The sequence below is a fragment of the Sapajus apella genome, unplaced genomic scaffold (assembly GCF_009761245.1).
Source record: "Sapajus apella isolate SASKATOON/1434 unplaced genomic scaffold, GSC_monkey_1.0 scaffold94, whole genome shotgun sequence".
NCBI lineage: Eukaryota > Metazoa > Chordata > Mammalia > Primates > Cebidae > Sapajus > Sapajus apella.
This window is the reverse complement of record NW_022437034.1, coordinates 2,023,041-2,040,092: the sequence shown is the minus strand read 5'-3', so window position 1 is coordinate 2,040,092 and position 17,052 is coordinate 2,023,041. Positions and strand designations below refer to the sequence as shown.

The 17,052-nt window shown below is 51.4% G+C and overlaps 1 protein-coding gene across 7 annotated transcripts in view; it reads right to left on the bottom strand.

Annotated features, from left to right (window-relative positions):
* Positions 1-17,052, bottom strand: part of ADAMTS14 (ADAM metallopeptidase with thrombospondin type 1 motif 14) — a 129,998-nt gene that overhangs the window by 77,306 nt on the left and 35,640 nt on the right. For 2 of the 7 annotated variants that reach the window (XM_032256249.1, XM_032256252.1), the window contains exon 1: positions 4,250-5,994. In XM_032256249.1, coding sequence (XP_032112140.1) covers positions 4,250-4,837 — 588 coding nt within the window. In that variant the 5' untranslated portion in view covers positions 4,838-5,994. Of the gene's footprint in view, positions 1-4,249; positions 5,995-6,462; positions 6,857-17,052 lie in introns of those variants that run through there. The other 5 variants (XM_032256248.1, XM_032256250.1, XM_032256253.1 and 2 more) reach the window with 4 other exon arrangements.

The following is a 17,052-nucleotide window of genomic DNA, read 5'->3' as shown; positions in this document are numbered from 1 at the left end:
CCCATGTTTCTCCCAGCTACAGAGTGTTAGTCGCTCTGAAGAGTAGCCCATCAGGTCACTGCTGACACCTGGACACATTCCCAGTCTGGGACCCTTAGGTCTAACAGCATCACAGGCTAGCTGCCCACTACCCCAGAGGAAACACTTCACAGGCAGGACCAGGCCCCGCCCCCACACCCCTTATTCCCTGCCCTTGAACATCCTCAAGACTGGCTGGGTCAGTCATTCTCTCTGCTGGTCAGGGGACGGGCACTATCTTTCAGGTTTATAATGTCTGAACAGTCTTGAGCAAATGCCACCTCCTCTGGGATGCCCTAACCTAGACACCCTAACCAAACTAAATGGGTCCTTCTCCTGCTGCCTCTCACAGGGTTCTCAAGTTTGCTTTTATGTCTGGGTGCCCATTAGCCTACGAACTCCTCCAGGGCAAGGGTCCTGGCTTTTCATTCCTGGATCTTTCTCTTTCCCCTCCCACAGCTAGGACACATACAAGGCCCTCCAGGACAGTGGCTGGGAAGTAAAATAAAGTATCCCATACCCTAGTGTGAGGCATGTCTGCAACGTAGGAGGGAGCTGTCAACTACAGGTTTACAGGGGCCTGGCTCCAAACTCCAGCAAGGTCAGCCCCATGCCACAAAGCACCAGTGCCAGAGCTGGAAGGGGTCTGAACTTACCCATTCCAGCTTTCTCAACACACCCAGGAGGCAACTGAGGCCCAGAGAAGGGGGCAGCTTGCTTAGAGTCACACAGCCACATCTCTCAACTCCCAGCCCAGCCTCTTCCAGAGAGCAGGCTGCCCCATCCCTGCCCCAGACCCTCTCTTCCATTCTGCCCTTATTTCTAGGTCAGACCAAGCACCCCCTGCCCAGCGTGTCCTTAGGGTCCACTCCACAGCCCCACCTGGCATGGTGCTCCTTCCTCTGTCTAACCATCACCAGCCTGCTCAAGCTCTTCCCTCTGCCCAGAGGGCCCTCCCCACCCTCTGGCCCCAGCAAACTTCTACTCATCCTTCAAGATCTAGTGCAAATGTCACTTTCACTGACATCAAAGAAAACAATCACTCCCATTTACTGAGTACCCATCCCCACGGTAGTCTAGAAAACCAAGTGAATGCTAAAACTATTTGTGGGTTCCCCCCTGCATGGCACCCACATTCCTCGAGGGCAGGGACCTGACTCTCTGCAAAGCAGGAGTAATAACAATATCTGCACACACACTTCACAAGATTCAAGGAAGCAAAAGAGCTTTGTAAACGATAAAGTCCCGTGCTAATGGAAGCTATCTGTATTATCTTCGTATCTCTGCCTATGACTCAGTTTCCTCATCTACAAATGGATGGAGTTAAGTAAGCACATACATGTCTGGCCACAGAAAGGACTCATTGTTGCTGTCATTATCTGTGTCACTTTCATTTTCTTACGATCTCCCCAGCGACCTTGTCCATGGTCAGCACTCAGTACATATTTTTTGAAATGAATGACTTTGGCATTTCAGATGTTAGAGAATATTGGATTAAAATCCAGAGACCACGTAGAGATGCAGAGTTCAATCTTATCAGAAATGCTACACCATGACCTTTGAGTTCCAAAGGTGAGCTCAGCTGGATCACTGTGACACAGCCCCTTGCTGTCATGGGACACAGGGCTGTTTCCCGGAGTGGGCTGAAAGTCAAGAAATCTCAGCCTGGAGTGACCTCTGTGCTGGCAGCCCCAGTGGACAGGCAGTCAGGGAGTACCACTCCCAGGGCCTGGAGCGGGAGGCGTCCAGATACTGGACTTCAGGATTGGCCTCTGGAAACAGTCAGGATACATGTTGTGATCCAGCCTGAAGGTCAGCCCAGTGAAGTCCATTTCTGCCCCTCACCAAGGGGAGGGGGACCCAGGCCAGGCACTTCCTGGAGCCTCAGTGCTATACCAGCTACACCGCAAGCCTCCAGAAGCCTGTGCCTGGACAGCGTCTGAGACCCGACCTTGCTTCAGCAAATGCCACACAGAATCGATTCCCATCTTCCATGGAACGTCAAGTGCAGCCCCTCTTTGGACAAATGAGAAGAGTAAAGCTCAGAAATGGAGGGTGGCTTGCCCAGGGTCACACAGCTAATGATAACTTACTCAGAGGCCACCAAAAATCAGCAACAGCCTCTGAGGAATGCCCAGCCCCAAGCCCACTGAACAGCCCCACCCCCACCATCAGCCAGCCCACAAAACCAGAGCATGGTGGCTTGTCACCACCTACGCTATGCTATGCAGCCATGTGATCATGCTTCAGGAGTGCTAGCTCAGGGTCCATCGTGGCCCTGGTCCTTGTGGCACCTAGTGTGACCACTACTTGTCAATGGGCCGCTAAGCTGGTTCAATGACAAGGGAGGGTTTCAGGATGCAAAGCAGGTAGGGGTTACTTATTATCATCCCTGGATGATTCCTAACATCACTTGGGATTTTCAACCAAAAGTTGTGGCCACGGTTTACCTCTAGCCAGCAGGGTGACCGAGGGCCCCAGTGGCACAGAGCCGCAGAGCCAGAGCGGGCTGGTGGCGGAGGCTCACCCCAGAAACCTGAAAAGGCCTTAGACTCCCCCAGCTGACCTGACCATCTGTTTCCTCAAAGTCTGCTCTCAGGAACTCCTGCATCAGATCACCTGGAGAGTTTGGTAATGGTCAGATCCTGGTCCCTCCTCCACGAGACAGATTCTGTGCCCCTGACAAGGTGCTCAGGTGATTCTAGCCCTTGCTTAACGATGATAACCAACTACCGTGTAGATAAGCCCTCTCCATGAGGGCCCTATCACCTTCAATGGGGTGAAAATTAATTCTGGGGAAGGCAAAAAGTTACACCTTTGAATACATAAAGCACAGATAGATATACAGTGTATAAGCAGGTATTCAGTACATCTGTGGTATTAAAACTGCATGAGGAAACCAGGCACAGTGACATCCACCTATAGCCCCAGCTCCTGGGACATGGAGGCAGGAGGACTGCTGGAGGCCAGGAGTTAGAGGCTGCAGTACCCTAAGCTTGTGCCTGTGAACAGCCACTACACTCCAGCCTGGGCAACATAGTGAGAATCTGCCTCTAAAAGAAAAAACTCATGGTGCGGTGGACTGATGATTAGGGGTGAAATGTCTAAGACATTAGGGGGTTCATCATGATAAAAGGTGGAAAGCACTGGCCTAGATAGAGGCAGCTGCGAAATCAGCAGAAAAGACATCTCCTACACATGGGACAATGGTGACAAGTGCTCCCCACCCTGCCAGTGAGGAGGGAACCCCAACCCCTCCCCACTTCAAATTTGTTGAGTCTCAAAGCTGAAGGGCAGAGGGGCAAGCAGTCCTCTTCTTGGGACCCATCAGCTCCTACCTGAGTCGCTGCGGCAGGGAAGAGCCACCCAGCAGGACCCTGAGGCTGCTATGCCAGCTCACGAGGGCCTGCCACAGTGAGGGGGAACATCGAGGGGATGGACTGACAGCCAGCCCCAGGTGGGGGCGGGAAAGACAGCCCACCCCGTGGCTTTCTGGCTTGCAATGTGGAGCCAACTAGCAAAGGCACTCCCAGCCTCTGGGAAGCAGTGGGGGTCCTAGGAGAGGGACCACATAAAGCAGCCAGGAAAGAGTAGGCTGGCTCTGGGAGGAGAGACAGGGAGGAGAGGAGGAAGGACACGACATTACAATGTTACAGGACATAATGGCAGCCACTAACTATGCCCACGCCAGGAGCCAGGCAGGGGCAGCCCCCAGTGCACTGCCCAGGGAAGTGGGCCACATCATTAACACCAGTGGGATAGCTCCAGGAGAGCAGGGGCCACGTCTGCCTCAGGCACTACCAGCACCTAGAACAGTAAATATGTACAAAATAAATAAGGGAAAGAGCCACAGAGAGGTTAACTCATCCAGATCCTCACAGCTAGGCAGCGGCTCAGCCACAATTCCAACCCCAGCAGTCAGACTCCAGAGCCTGGCTTCCTTACCCTGGTGTTTCTCGGTACTCAGAGACACCAGCCAAACAGCCTGTGATCCAGCTGGGTCCGTGGGGGGCGAGGGGTGAACGTAATACAGGCACCATCCCAACTCGGCCACTTCACACCTGGCAGAGCGTGAACCCGGTGGCCTGCAGGGGCAGGCGGTACTCCCTCAAGAAGGCAGCACAGCCCCTGCCTTGCCCAGACAGCAAAACATGCCCATAGCGATCTCAGAACCACGTGAGCAGGGCACGGGAGGGGGAGGATGCAGCTTAATGGAAGTCTCATCCCTTACCAATCCATCACAGTTGCTGATGGCAACAGCTGCCCCAGGCATTCCAGTGACACCTCCAGTGTACACACACTCCTGCTGTAAGGGCTGCCGGAACAGCTCCCGAAAATCCTCCTGCCACTCCACTGAGGCTCCTGGCACTACCAACCTCCGATTAGGCCGCAGGCGCAGGTGCAGTTCCTTCCCGAAAACAGTGACATTGAAGTAGAGGGAGTGGCGCCCCGCCCTGCCAGGCCACAGGGTCCCTCCTTCTGGATGCGGTGGACTGCGAGCCACCCGGAGGTGACTGGAGCGTCGCGGTAGTGTGGGTGGCATGTCCACTACCATGCTCCCTGCAGAGGCTGCTGCTGGGCCAGACACCACGTGGGAGAGGAAGCGTCCCCGAAAGTCTGTGCTGCAGGGCACTGTCACACCATAGTCACTGAGCTTTCCAGAGAGGTGCAGTTCTGTTGGAGGTAAACAAAGAGTCACTTCAATGCAGTTGGTGCAGAGGTAAGGGGAAGTCTGGAATCCCTTGAGGGCAGGGAGAGATGAGAAATAGGAACGCTGAATGTCACCCTTAGATGGGCCCCTTAGCTCAAGTTCATACATTTTCCATCCATTGCTTCCTGAGCTCCAGGATTCCTACACTTGGATAAAGGGTGATTGAGTACTTTGTGGGAATATCACTCCCTGTAGCCCCCAGGTCCTTTCTAAACTTAGTGGAAGAAGACAAATGATACCAGACAGAGTCCTGTCACTAGCAGCAAGACTTCCAACCTTGCTCTGCCCAGAAAAGGACTAAAATTCCCCAAAAGCCAACAGGGCAAATAAAGGGAAAGCCAGATCTGCCCAAACTCCCCAGTGTGCTGAAGTCACCAGCCCAGGCTGGGATAGAGCCCTCTCCCCAAGCTTCTGAGAACACAGCTGGCAAAACAAACACACCTAGAAAACCAGGGGACCGTGGGCACATGTCAAGGAGAAGGTGGGGCTGCAGAGGGGAGGGAGGGAATGCACGGTTCTCTATTTTTCCAAGGTTAGAAACAAAATTTCTTAAAGTAGCACTGTGGCTGCTGAGATTTCTGTATGGCCCAGCCCCAAGCTGGATGATTATAGATCTTCAAAAATAAAAGGAGACACAGGGGGTGACCTGCCCACTTGGGCTGAATAAGTGTTAGGTCATGGCCCCATGCTCTGGGCCACATGCCAGCAGGCCCATCCTCACAGAGCGCTCCTCGAGCGCAGCCAGGCTGGGCAGGAATGACAGCTCCCTGGCTTCCAGGCCTGGTGATTCATGAATGCGAGTTTGGGAGGAATTTTCATTTCCACACAACTTTACCTCTCGTCTCCCCAGTTCAAGTCACTGATAAAACACAGAAAATGGTGTTTCCTGAAATGCCCCCATGCCCACAGCTCTAGTTTCATCCATTATAGCAGAGGACCCCCAAGACTGCTGTTAAGAGGGGACCCACTCTGGCACATGAATAAGGCTCACAGACAAGCAGGCACCCTGCCTGGAAATGACCAGAGACTCCTCCCCATGTTCAGAGCCACCAGGAAGGTAACCCATGCTGCAGGGCAGGACTGGAGTGTAACTGGGCTGTACATGAGAGGACTGTGTCTGCAGCATTTGACAATGCTGTGTTGGGGGCAGTGGAAGGATGTGAGTGTGTTTCTTTGCAGGAGTGTGAGTGGCATCCCGCGTGCTCTGCAGCAGGAAGCAATCACCTGTTAGCCTTATCTGGATATGTAACAGTGTCTCTCTCTCTCCTCTCTCTCTCTCTCTCTCTCTCTCTCTCTCTCTCTCTCTCTCTCACACACACACACACACACACACACACACACACACACACCTTGCACCCATGTTCACACAAGTTGGAGACAGAGAAGACACTGAAAGAGAAAGACATACAGGACAGGGAAACAGATTGAACAGATTGGGGGGAGGAGAGAAGAAACACAGAGAGACAAAGAGACAGATATGCGGCTCCTAAGAAGAGACTCGATGCTCCCAGATTCTCTCCTGGGGTCTCTGTCTACTTCTAGGGCCAGAGAGGGAGAGAAATCACTGGACAGTGCCGTGGCACAGAGGAAGAAAAGAGAGCAGTTCAGCCCAGAGTGTGCACACTGCCTCCCACCCGCTGGAACCCTGCCCAGGTGGCTGAGGCAGCCTTGGGCCACCCTGACCGCGTGCACCCCGGACCCCACAGGCCCCCGCGCCCCCAACCCGCACGCACCTGGGGTCCAACTGCCCGTGGCGGCGCAGAGCGCGCAGTGCAAGGGCAGCAGGCAGGACAGCAGCGCGCGGAGCGGAGCCATGTGGCCGCGCTGGGACGCGGGACAGGCGAGCGCCCGAGCGCCAAGTCCCAATCTGAGGGCGGCGAGGCTAGGGTGCGCCCAGGGCTGTCGGAGCACCGGACCGCTCCCGCCGCCGCCGCCGCCGCCGCCTCCCTGCCTAGCGCCTCCCTCCCGCGGGCTCCGGGTTCCCCGCGCGGCGCCGCCGCCTGGACCGCTGGTTCCGGGCGCGCGAGGCTGCCGGCGGGAGAGCGGAGCCGCTGACGCGCCAGCGTCCCCGGTGCCAACTGCCGGCGGGTCGGTCAGCCCGCCCGCGCAGTGACGCTCCGGGACTCCGCGGGAGCCGGGCAAGGGGGCGGCGGGGCGGGCCGGGGGTGGGCACACCCGGCGGGGCGGGGCCGGGCGCGGGTCGGAGCTGGGGCGCCCGGCTCCCGGGGGCGGGGCACGTGGCTGGGGAGTGCAGCTGCCTGCGGCGCGGATAGGAAGTGCCACGCGGAGCCGGAGCAGGGGCTCCTGGCGCACGGGACGATTGTCCCCTCAGACGCCTGGGCGCCCCGGAGTGGTGGCCCGAATCCGCTTTCTACGGCCGCAGTGCCAGCTCGCTGTTTCTGTTCCAGAGCCAGGAGGCCGAAGGGGTGTCCGGCTGCATTTGGGGGTGTGGTGGACAGTGAGCTTCCTGGTAGAGAGAGACTCCCTCTTTCTTTCACTACGGTCTTGATACCCTCACTAACCATCGACCCCTTGGATCTACCCATTTTCCAGACTCCAGCCCAGGGTGCACGACTGACCTGTGTGCTAGCCAAGAGCAGGTTTGAGACGGTAAGGAGAGAATCCTGGCTTCACAGTCAGACAGCCCTGACTGAAATCCTAGCTCTGAACCTCAGTCGCCTGATCTGTGAAATGAGTGTTAGCTATACCACATAATAGATGCTCAATACGTGATAACTGCCCTCTGCTTCCATGTCTGACACCAGTAGCAACTACGGCAGCCCAAGGTGGAAAGAAGCAAGAGTCTGAGAAGAGAGCAGATGCTGGTCTTGGCAATGGTGTTGAGACCAGGTCAGGAGTCGGCACAAACAACCCAACGGAAGATCCATGCTCTTGCTTTGCTCTGTAAATATGTAACTAATAATTTGCAAATAAACTATATTTCAAACAATCCATGGGAGTTAGGGGAAGGAGATTTTTTAAAATAACCATGGAATAAAGAATCTTGGAAATGATGCCAGTTTTGGAGGACCACTGCATTTAAGAAGCAGGTTCAGAAAGCTAAAGTATATTATATTCCAAGCATTCTAAGCCACATCAGAGCATCCAGATATTTGGAAATGGCACAACCAAATTGATCTACATTAAATTAGGGAAGCAAAGAATTCCTCTTTCTCCTCTTTCTGGTCTTTTAAGATGCCTCTTGACTGGGTAGAGTGGCTCACTCCTGTAGTCCCAGCACTTTGGGAGGCTGAGGCAGAAGCGTCGCTTGAGCCTGAGAGGTTTAGGCTGCAATGAGCCGAGATCATGCCACTGCACTCCAGCCTGGGTGACAGAGCAATACCCTGTCTCAAAAAAAAAAAAAAAAAAAAAAGTACAAAATCAAGGTCCAGACAGATCCAGACAGCATTCTATGTGTGAGGGCTGATGGAGCAAGAAAGTGAGAAGGTCAGAGTGTGTGTGTGTGTGTGTGTGTGTGTGTGTGTGTGTGTGAGAGAGAGAGAGAGAGAGAGAGAGAGAGGAGAGGCTGGGAGATGACCAAGCTGGAGCTTTTCAGATCTGGCCCTCTGCAAACCCACCGAATGATCTCAGGATAAAATTGCTTCCCTTCTCAGGGTCTCAGTTTTCCAAGCTGCAGAGTGGGGACCCTGCGGGACAGAAGGAAAAAGTCATGGCATAAGGATTGCTCCTTTTCTGCTGTGGGGACATCTCAGAGAAATTCCCCTGGAAAACTCAGGGGCCCCAGCTCCATTCCACCTCCTTCTTCCTGCCTCAAGGAGAGCAAGTCAAGAAGGGCAGGTCGCACTGGGGCCCCAGAGGCCTGTCTCACCAGTTGTGGGCTGGGGCCTTCCCTGGAGCCAGCCTTGGCAAGCAGAAAGCAAAACCTCACCCTGTTTCTCTACCCCCACCGCCTTCCCTGGGGCTACAATGGTTGCTTTTATTGGCAAGTACTATGTGTCCAAGCTCTCTTCCACTGAGGAGGCCTTTGTTAGGAAGAGGGGATATGGGGGCATAGCTCAGAGTCTGGGCCAGAAGGTGGGGAGACGGCAGGGTGGCCCCAGATCTGGAGATGAACAGGACCAAAGCAAAGAAATCCCCACGTGTAAGCTGGGGACCCTCCTAGGAAGTCAAGGTCTGGGTTCTCCAGGGTCTCGCCTTGAGACTTCGCATAGGAGAGAATGGCTTGGGTGTTTCTCTGGCTAGTGGCTCCCCAACACCTAACACAACACTTTCAGTCAATGGTCCTGGGGCAGAGGGATGCAGAAAATCTGTGCCGGCTGAATGAAGCCAGCAACCAATTGAAAAACCTGATATGGGCATGAGAAAGCCTGAAAACCGGATAAGGAAGGAGTAGAGAAATGTGCTCTTGATGAACATGCAAAGTCACCAGGGGACCCCAGGGAGTCTGGGGACTCCGGGAAGGAGGGGCTTAGAGGAAGATTTCACTGCCATAGATCCAAGCTGAGGCTTCCACAGGGGAGACCGAGAGGAAGAAATTTTCCTGGTTGGGAATGGCATCAGCCCAGGCAGGAAGGGGCAGCCTGCCATGAGTGAGTTTCCCAGACAGGAGGAGAAAAGGCTGGTCTAGCTAGAGCCCATGGAAGGCTCCTGTGACAGGTAGGCCAGAAAGACAAAGTGAAGATGTCTATCCCCAAAAGGTGACTGTGACAAAAGTTTGAAACAGATGGAGTAAGTGGGCTGGGGCTTGGGAAATGCCGAGGATTTGACCCTGAGGAGGAGGGGGGTCCCAGCCTCCACCCATGTTGCTTTGAGCATAGACAAAAATGCAGAGATCTGGAGGTAAAGGGGTTTGGAGGCAGTCTCCAGTCTTGTGCCCCACCCCATTTTACAGTTAGGTAAAAAGGTCTGGAGAGGAAAAGAGACTGGCCTCTGGTCACGCAGCTAGTTTAGAGGAGGGCCAGTTCCCCCGGCTTCAGATCCAAGGCACCTGCTCCCTCACCTGTAAACGCACAACCTCTGCTGAGCGCCAGCTCTCTTCCCTTCTTGTTCCATCTTCCAAGACAAAGGTGAGGAGGTGCAAGGTTGAGACAAAATATCCCCACCTCAGAGAGAGTCCCAGATGTCCTCACAAGGAAGTAAGAGTGTCAGCTTGTGACGAGTCTCTGCAGCAAGAGGCCAACAGCTCCCCGAGACTGACCCGGAGGCAGGGGGCCCAGCGGGCAGCTATCATTTGTTGAGTACCGGCTGCTGTGCTAAGTGTTTACCTGTTTTATCAACACCTGGAGGAGGTGAGGACCCTGAAACACAGAAAGAGTGTCCTTGTCTTCTAACCCATGGTGTGGCAAGTGACCAGCAGGGCTCTGAAATGCTCTGGAGGAGTTCCACCCTAGCTCAGTGAAAGCCATCACTATCCACCCTGGACAGCCAGTTAGGACACCAGACAGCTAGCCCACCCTAGTCATCCCTCTCACCCACAACATCAATCCCCTCCAAGTCCTGTGGAGTTGACTGATCCTCCAAATACAGTAACTTCTTTCCATTTCAAAGGCAACCCTCTCTCCCACCAGGCCACCAGCAGCCCTTCTCTGGACACTGCTGTAGGTTTGTCCTGACAGACATCCCCACTCCTCTCTGGCCCCTGGGATCGCTCCTCCAACTACACCCAGAGGAGATGTTTGAGCCATCACGTGACCCTCTCTGCTATTAAACCTCCAAAGGCTCGGTTCCTCTTGGAACAAAGATCAGATTCCCTGCGGCCACCTTCCTGCCTCCGTTACTGACAAAGCTGGTCCTCTCAAAACAAAGAGGTCTTTCTCTGTTCAGTGCCAAAAAGTCAGTATGCAAAACTGACAGTGACATCAAGCAGTATGGGCTTCATTTGATGACTGTGGAATTGAGAAGTGGGAGCTCGGCTCACAAATCAACTGCTCAGCTTGTGAGTGCCGGGAAGTCATAAATACAGGGCATCTTTAATGAAGACACTGAGCATTAAAAACAAGGGGAGGAATATTCATGTCTTTTCTGGGAATGGGCGGAGAACTTCTGGGAACCAGAGTTGCCACCTTCCTTTCTGTCTTTTCATGGTTTCTTCCAGCCATTGGCATGGTGATTATCAAATGCCATCATGATTATCATCTCCTGATTCTCTGTGATTCACAGATTAACATCTGCTTCCCCCAGACCGTGAGCTTCACAGGAAACAGGGACCACATTTGGGGTTCTCTCCTCATTGTATCCCCAGTGGCTACCCTCTTTTGGGCACACAGGAGGCCCTCAATAAATATTAGTTAAATTAATAATCAAATGAACAGAAGTTGGAGAAGGAACAGTTCATGGAAAATTTGGGAAGTCAAGCATTTCCCAGAATAATCATTCCAGGGGAGTACTTGGGATACACGCTCAGAAGTTCTGAGTGGCCATCAACACAAAGATCACCAGGCTCCACAGTCAGGCACGGATGCAGGAGACAAGTTGCCTTTCTGAGTTGCTGATATCAAAAATAACAAAAACAACCATCATACCTAATATTTGTTGGTCAGGCCCTTTATACATTTACCTCCACTCCACAACAACCTTGCAAGGCCGGCATCCTCATCCCCACTTACAGAGAAGAGGAGGCCAAGGCTCTGCCAGGTTGGGCAGCTTCCCCAGTGCTCACAGCACTCACACATGGTAAATAACAGAGCTGTATTCAAACCCAAGTCAGATTCTAGCTCCCAGGCTTCCAGACACATGGTGCCGCTGCCAAGAGATTCTCCCACCTCCACCTTCTTGGAGATTACCTAGTTCATTTTGTTTTCCTTGTTTATTACTATTATCGTTTTTTTTTTTTTTTTTTTTTTTTTTTTGGAGACAGAATTTTGCTCTTGTTGCCCAGGCTGGAGTGCAATGGTACAAGCTCAGCTCACTGCAACCTCTCCCTCCCGGGTTCAGGTGATTCTCCTGCCTCAGCCTCCCGAGTAGCCAGGATTCCAGGCATGGGCCACCACACCTGGCTAATTTTTATATTTTTAGTAAAGATGTGGTTTCACCATGTTGGTCAGGCTGGTCTTGAACTCCTGACCTCAGGTGATCCACCTGCCTCAGCCTCTCAAAGTGCTAGGATTACAGGTGCAAGCCACCACGCCCGGCCTCCTTAGTTTATAAATCTTTTTGGCGGTGGAAATGACAACACATACAGAAAAACACCACCTGCCTATTGTACAGAGGGGCAAACTGAGACCCAGAGAGCAGAGGTGACTTTGCAGCATCATACAGAAAGATCACTGAGGGCAGGATAACACCTCATGTCTCCTGGTTCCTGATTCACAGTGATCATAGAGCATCGGTGCTATTGACTCCCCCTGCCCAGGACCATGGCATTGGTCATTCATTGTTAGTTCCTACCTCAGCACAAAGGGAAGGAAGAGGAAGAAGAGTTTCAGTCTTCCTGCTGCTACCTGACAGCCACAGTCATGCATAGCAGCTCTAACCCAGTGGTTCTCAAATCAGGGTCCCCCTGCACAGCAGAATCAGCATCGCTTGAAAGTTTGTTAGACATGCACATTCTCAGGCCTCACCCCAGACCTACTCAACCAGAAACTCTGGGGAAGGGGCCCAGCAATCTGTTTTCACCAGTCTTCCGGGGAACTCTGATGCATACTCAAATTTAAGAATCACTGTTCTAAACAAAGCCTTGAAAAGTGGGGCCAGGCTGGGAGCAATGGCTCACCCCTTTAATCCCAGCACTTTGGGAAGCAAAGGCCAGTGGATCACTTGAGCCCAGGCGTTCAAGACTTTCCTGGGCAACATGGAAAAACTCTGTCTCTACAAAAAATACAAAATTAGCCAGGCATGGTGGTGTACGTGTAGTCCCAGCTGCTTGGAGGCTGAGGTGAGAGGATCACCTGAGCCCAAGGAGGTCGAAACTGCAGTAAGCCATGATCACTTCACTGCACTTCAGCCTGGATGACAGCGTGAGACCGAGTCTCAGAAAAGAAAAAGAAAACATGGCCAAATGAAGACTGACAGCAAACTCACTCACTGAGGATCTGTGACTTACTCCTAATTCAAGGCTGCCACCTCCATCTCCCATCCCCAGTCTCCAAAGCCTGAGCTGGCGCTGCATCTGACCTCCAGGAGCCTGGCAGAGCTCCAGAAGCCTCCAGATGTGTGGGAGAGGGGGCGTGCCTTGTGACCTTCTCCACATCACCCCTCTCCTTTGTTTCCCCAGCATTCCCTCTGCACATTTTTTGGCAAGTGTTTGATGACCGTAGCTAGGAGACAAGGATGGGTTAAGTTAACCACAGTGATTTGTCATGCATTACAGAACAGCTGATGCCCCTGAGACCGGCTGAACCATGAGATCAGTTAGAAACAATGCTGTTTGTGCCCTGTGTGTAGACGTTGTGTGGTTGTGGTTACTGCGTGTTGGGGAGTGCAGGGAGAGGAGGTCTCCTTGCCTTTGTAAGGAAAGATTCCAGAAAGGCCAGCTGTCCTTTGGGAGTTCTGTTTCTGCCATTCCCTCTTCTAAAAGTATAGGTCTATGATTGCAACATCAGCCTCCTCCTAAGCAAAGTCCAGTGTGGCCCTTGACATTGGCCCTCTGGGGTTCTACAGAGTAAGGCAGAAAGCAGTGATCTCCCCCATATCCTGGTGTCCCAATGGTATAATGGAAGGACTCAGAGAGATTTGTCCAGGACATGTTTCTTACCAGCTTTTCTTCCAATCTTAACATCCTCTTAAATGCCATGGGTGACATCCTGCAGCAAAGAGGGGCCAGACCTCCATACTGTTCCTTTCTTTAGACTAGTTAGGGGGCTTTGGGTTGCATGTCACCAAACACATTAACTATGGATTAATTTATTATCTCATATAAAAAGGAATCCTGAAGCAGGCCAGTTCTGGACCTGGTTCATTTGGCAGCCTGACAGAATCTTTCAGCATCCCAGTCCCTTCCTCTTCCACTCTGTCATGCTTGGAGATTCGTCTCATCCTCAAGCTCATCCCCTCTTGTAAAATGACTGCATTAGCTGCAGGCACCACATATTCACCAGATGCAATGGGGACCAGGGGCAGCAGAAGAGGGAGTTCTTCCTTGTCTCTCCTCTTTAAACATTTCCTTATACGGATTTTTTCTTTCTTTCTTTCCTTCTTTCTCTTTCTTTCTTTCTTTCTTTTTCTTTCTTTCTCTCCTTTTCTCTTTCCTTCTTTCTTTCTTCCTTTTTTTGACAGTCTTGCTCTGTTGCCCAAGCTGGAATGCAATGGTGCAATCTCAGCTCACTGCAACCTCCACCTCCTGGGTTCAAGCCATTCTCTTGCCCTCAGCCTCCCAAGTAGCTGGGATTACAGGTACGTGCCACCACTCCCAGCTAGTTTTGTATTTTTAGTAGAGACAGGGTTTCACCTTATTTTAAAGCAAACCCCCCACATTATCTCCCATTTAGTATCAGCAGCTAGCAGATAAAAGCTCTCTCTTCTTTAAAAATAAAATCAAAATAACATCAACAACAATGAAAACCATGTCTTTGTCACATCTAGCAAAATTAACAATAATTCCTTAAAATCATCTTGCACCTGATCATTGTTCAAATTTCCCCAACTGTCACAAACATTTTTGTCTTGTTTGGTTTTTAAGACTTGGTTTGGACCAAGTGCAGTGGTTCACGTCTGTAATTCCCAGCACTTTGGGAGGCCGAGGCAGGTGGATTGCTTGAGACCAAGAGTTCAAGACCAGCCTGGCCAACATGGTCTCTACTAAAAACACAAAACTAGCCAGATGTGCTGGCAGATACCTGTAATCCCTGCAATTCTACCTACTTGGGAGGCTGAGGCAGGAGAATTGCTTGAACCTGGAAAGCAGAGGTTACAACGAGTGGAGATCCCGCCACTGCACTCCAGCCGTGGATGACACAGCAAGACTCTGTCTCAAAAAAAATAAAAGTCTTGGTTTGTCCAAGTCAGCACCCAAGCAAAGTCCATACATCTCATTGGCCTAATATACCTCAGAAGTCTCTTTTCATCTATACCATAGATGGGCCAGCTACACTCAGGGCCCAGTGAGCCCGCACATGGTTTTGTAAATCAGCCTCACGGGATGCAGCCACCTCCGCTTGTTTCTGTGTTCTGTGGTTCATTCCTGCTACAGAGGCAGAGTTGAGCTGTTGCTATCGAGACAGTATGACCCATGAAGACTAAAATATTTACTGGTTGGCATTTGGAAGAAAAAAGTCTATTAACTCCTCATCTAAACAGTTTCCCTCGTTTCCCCTCCCCAACTTCTTTTTTTTAGTTGAGAAAACCAAAACGTTTGTCCTACAGAATTCCCCACATTCCTGTGTCCCCTTTGAAGAATGAGGTGAGACTTCAGGGACCCCCTGTGGCAGAGTCACCCTCAAGAGTCACCCTTCTTGTCCACATCCTGTGGGTTAGAAGGGACCACTATAGGCCAGGAGGATGAGCAAAGTCGGCTTTCTATCAGAAAGAGGGGAAGGAAGTGAATGGTTACTAGGTGGGAAACCAGGATGTTTCCAGTCTTTCCAAACGGACCAACTGGGCCAGTGCTAGGACTAGCTGAGCCTCCCCCAGCAGGCTCTACCCATTCAGGGCCCCCCATCCCCCAGGACACCTCCTGTGCCACCTTCCAGCTCGAGTTTAACATGTAACAAGTAGGGGTGACGTGCCTACCAACTTGTTAAAAGCTATGTGATGAGCTGGGTACAATGTCTCACACCTGTAATCCCAGCACTTTGGGAGGCAGAGGTGGGCAGATCACGAGGTCAGGAGATCGAGACCATCCTGGCTAACTCAGTGAAACTCTGTCTCTACTAAAAATACAAAAACTTAGCCAGGCGTGGTGGCATATGCCTATACTCCCAGCTACTTGGGAGGCTGAGGCAGAAGAATCGCTTCAACCTGGGAGGCTGAGGCTGAGTGAGCTGAGATTGCACCACTACACTCCAGCCTGGGCGACAGAGCGAGACTACGTCTCAAAAAAAAAAAAAAAAAAGCTCTGTGATGGACACAGGGGGTGCAGAGGTGACCCTACCAGGCCAGTCCCTGTGCCAGAGCTCACCAAACAGTGAGGGTCACAGACAAGGGGTCAGTCAATCTCTGGGGGAGAGGGAGCTGACATGCTGGGCCCGGAGCAGGCATGGTGCTGGAGGGCGGTAGCCACAGCCATGTTGGAACTGTCAGAAAGTGCTTCCTGGAGGAAGTGCCATTTCAGCCAAGGCCTGAAGGATAACTAGGAGTGAGCGAGGGGAAGAGGAGGTGAGAACGTCTCCCAGACAGAGATAGCCACATGCCTGGTGGAACAAACAAAACAGGGGCCAGAGCCTGAGAGACTGGTGGGGAGATGTGGGCAGGGATCCAATCTCACAAACCTTGAAAGACCCTGTGAGGGCGTCTGGCCTATCCAGAGGGCGCTCAGTAGCCACTGCAGGGTTCTGTGAGGAGGCAGGAGCAGCTCTGGGACTTAAAAAGCTACAGATGTAAAACCTGCACTCAAATTTCTCACTCACACGGAGGTGTTACAGTCAACTACGGTTGTGTACTGGGGTGAGACAACGTGGGAAACTGTTAAGATGGAGTGGGAGGGTGTTTATCATACTATACGCTGCCTTCTTGAAATATTTTATATATCCATTAAATATGTGGCTTTATATTTTATATTTAGATTTTCAATATGTAATTCTCTATTTTAAAATAGTTTATACTATAAAACATATCATAATAGCAAGTGTATTATTTATGATGTATTTAATATATAATATCATAGACTATTCTAGATACAGTAGTTTCACCTTATCCATGGTTTTGCTTTCTGTGGTTTCAGTTACCCATGGTCAATCACAGCCCAATAATATTACATAGAAAACTTCAGAAATAAGCAATTCATGTTTTCAGTTGCATGCCGTTCAGTGTAGTGTGACAAAATCTCACACTGTCCCAATCCATCCTGCCTGGGACATGAATGATCCCTTTGTCCAGCATGCCTATGCTGTCTACACCACCCACCCATTAGTCAGTCAGTAACCATCTGAGTTATCAGATCAGCTATGCAGTCTTGCTTGTGTTCAAGTGACTCTTACTTTACTGAGTAATGGCCCCAAGATGCAAGAGTAGTGATACTGATGATGCAGCTGTGCCAACGAGAAGCTGTCACGTGCTTCTTTTAACTGAAAAGGTGAAAGTTTTCAGCTTAACAAGGAAAGAAAAAAACATTGTACATGGAGATTACTAAGATCTTCTGTCTGTGAAATTGTGAAGAAGGAAGAAGTTCATGCTAGTTTTACTGTCACATCTCAAACTGCAAAAGTCACAGCCACAGTGCAAAATAAATGCTTTTTTTTTTTTTTTTTTTTTTTTTTTTTTTTTTTTTT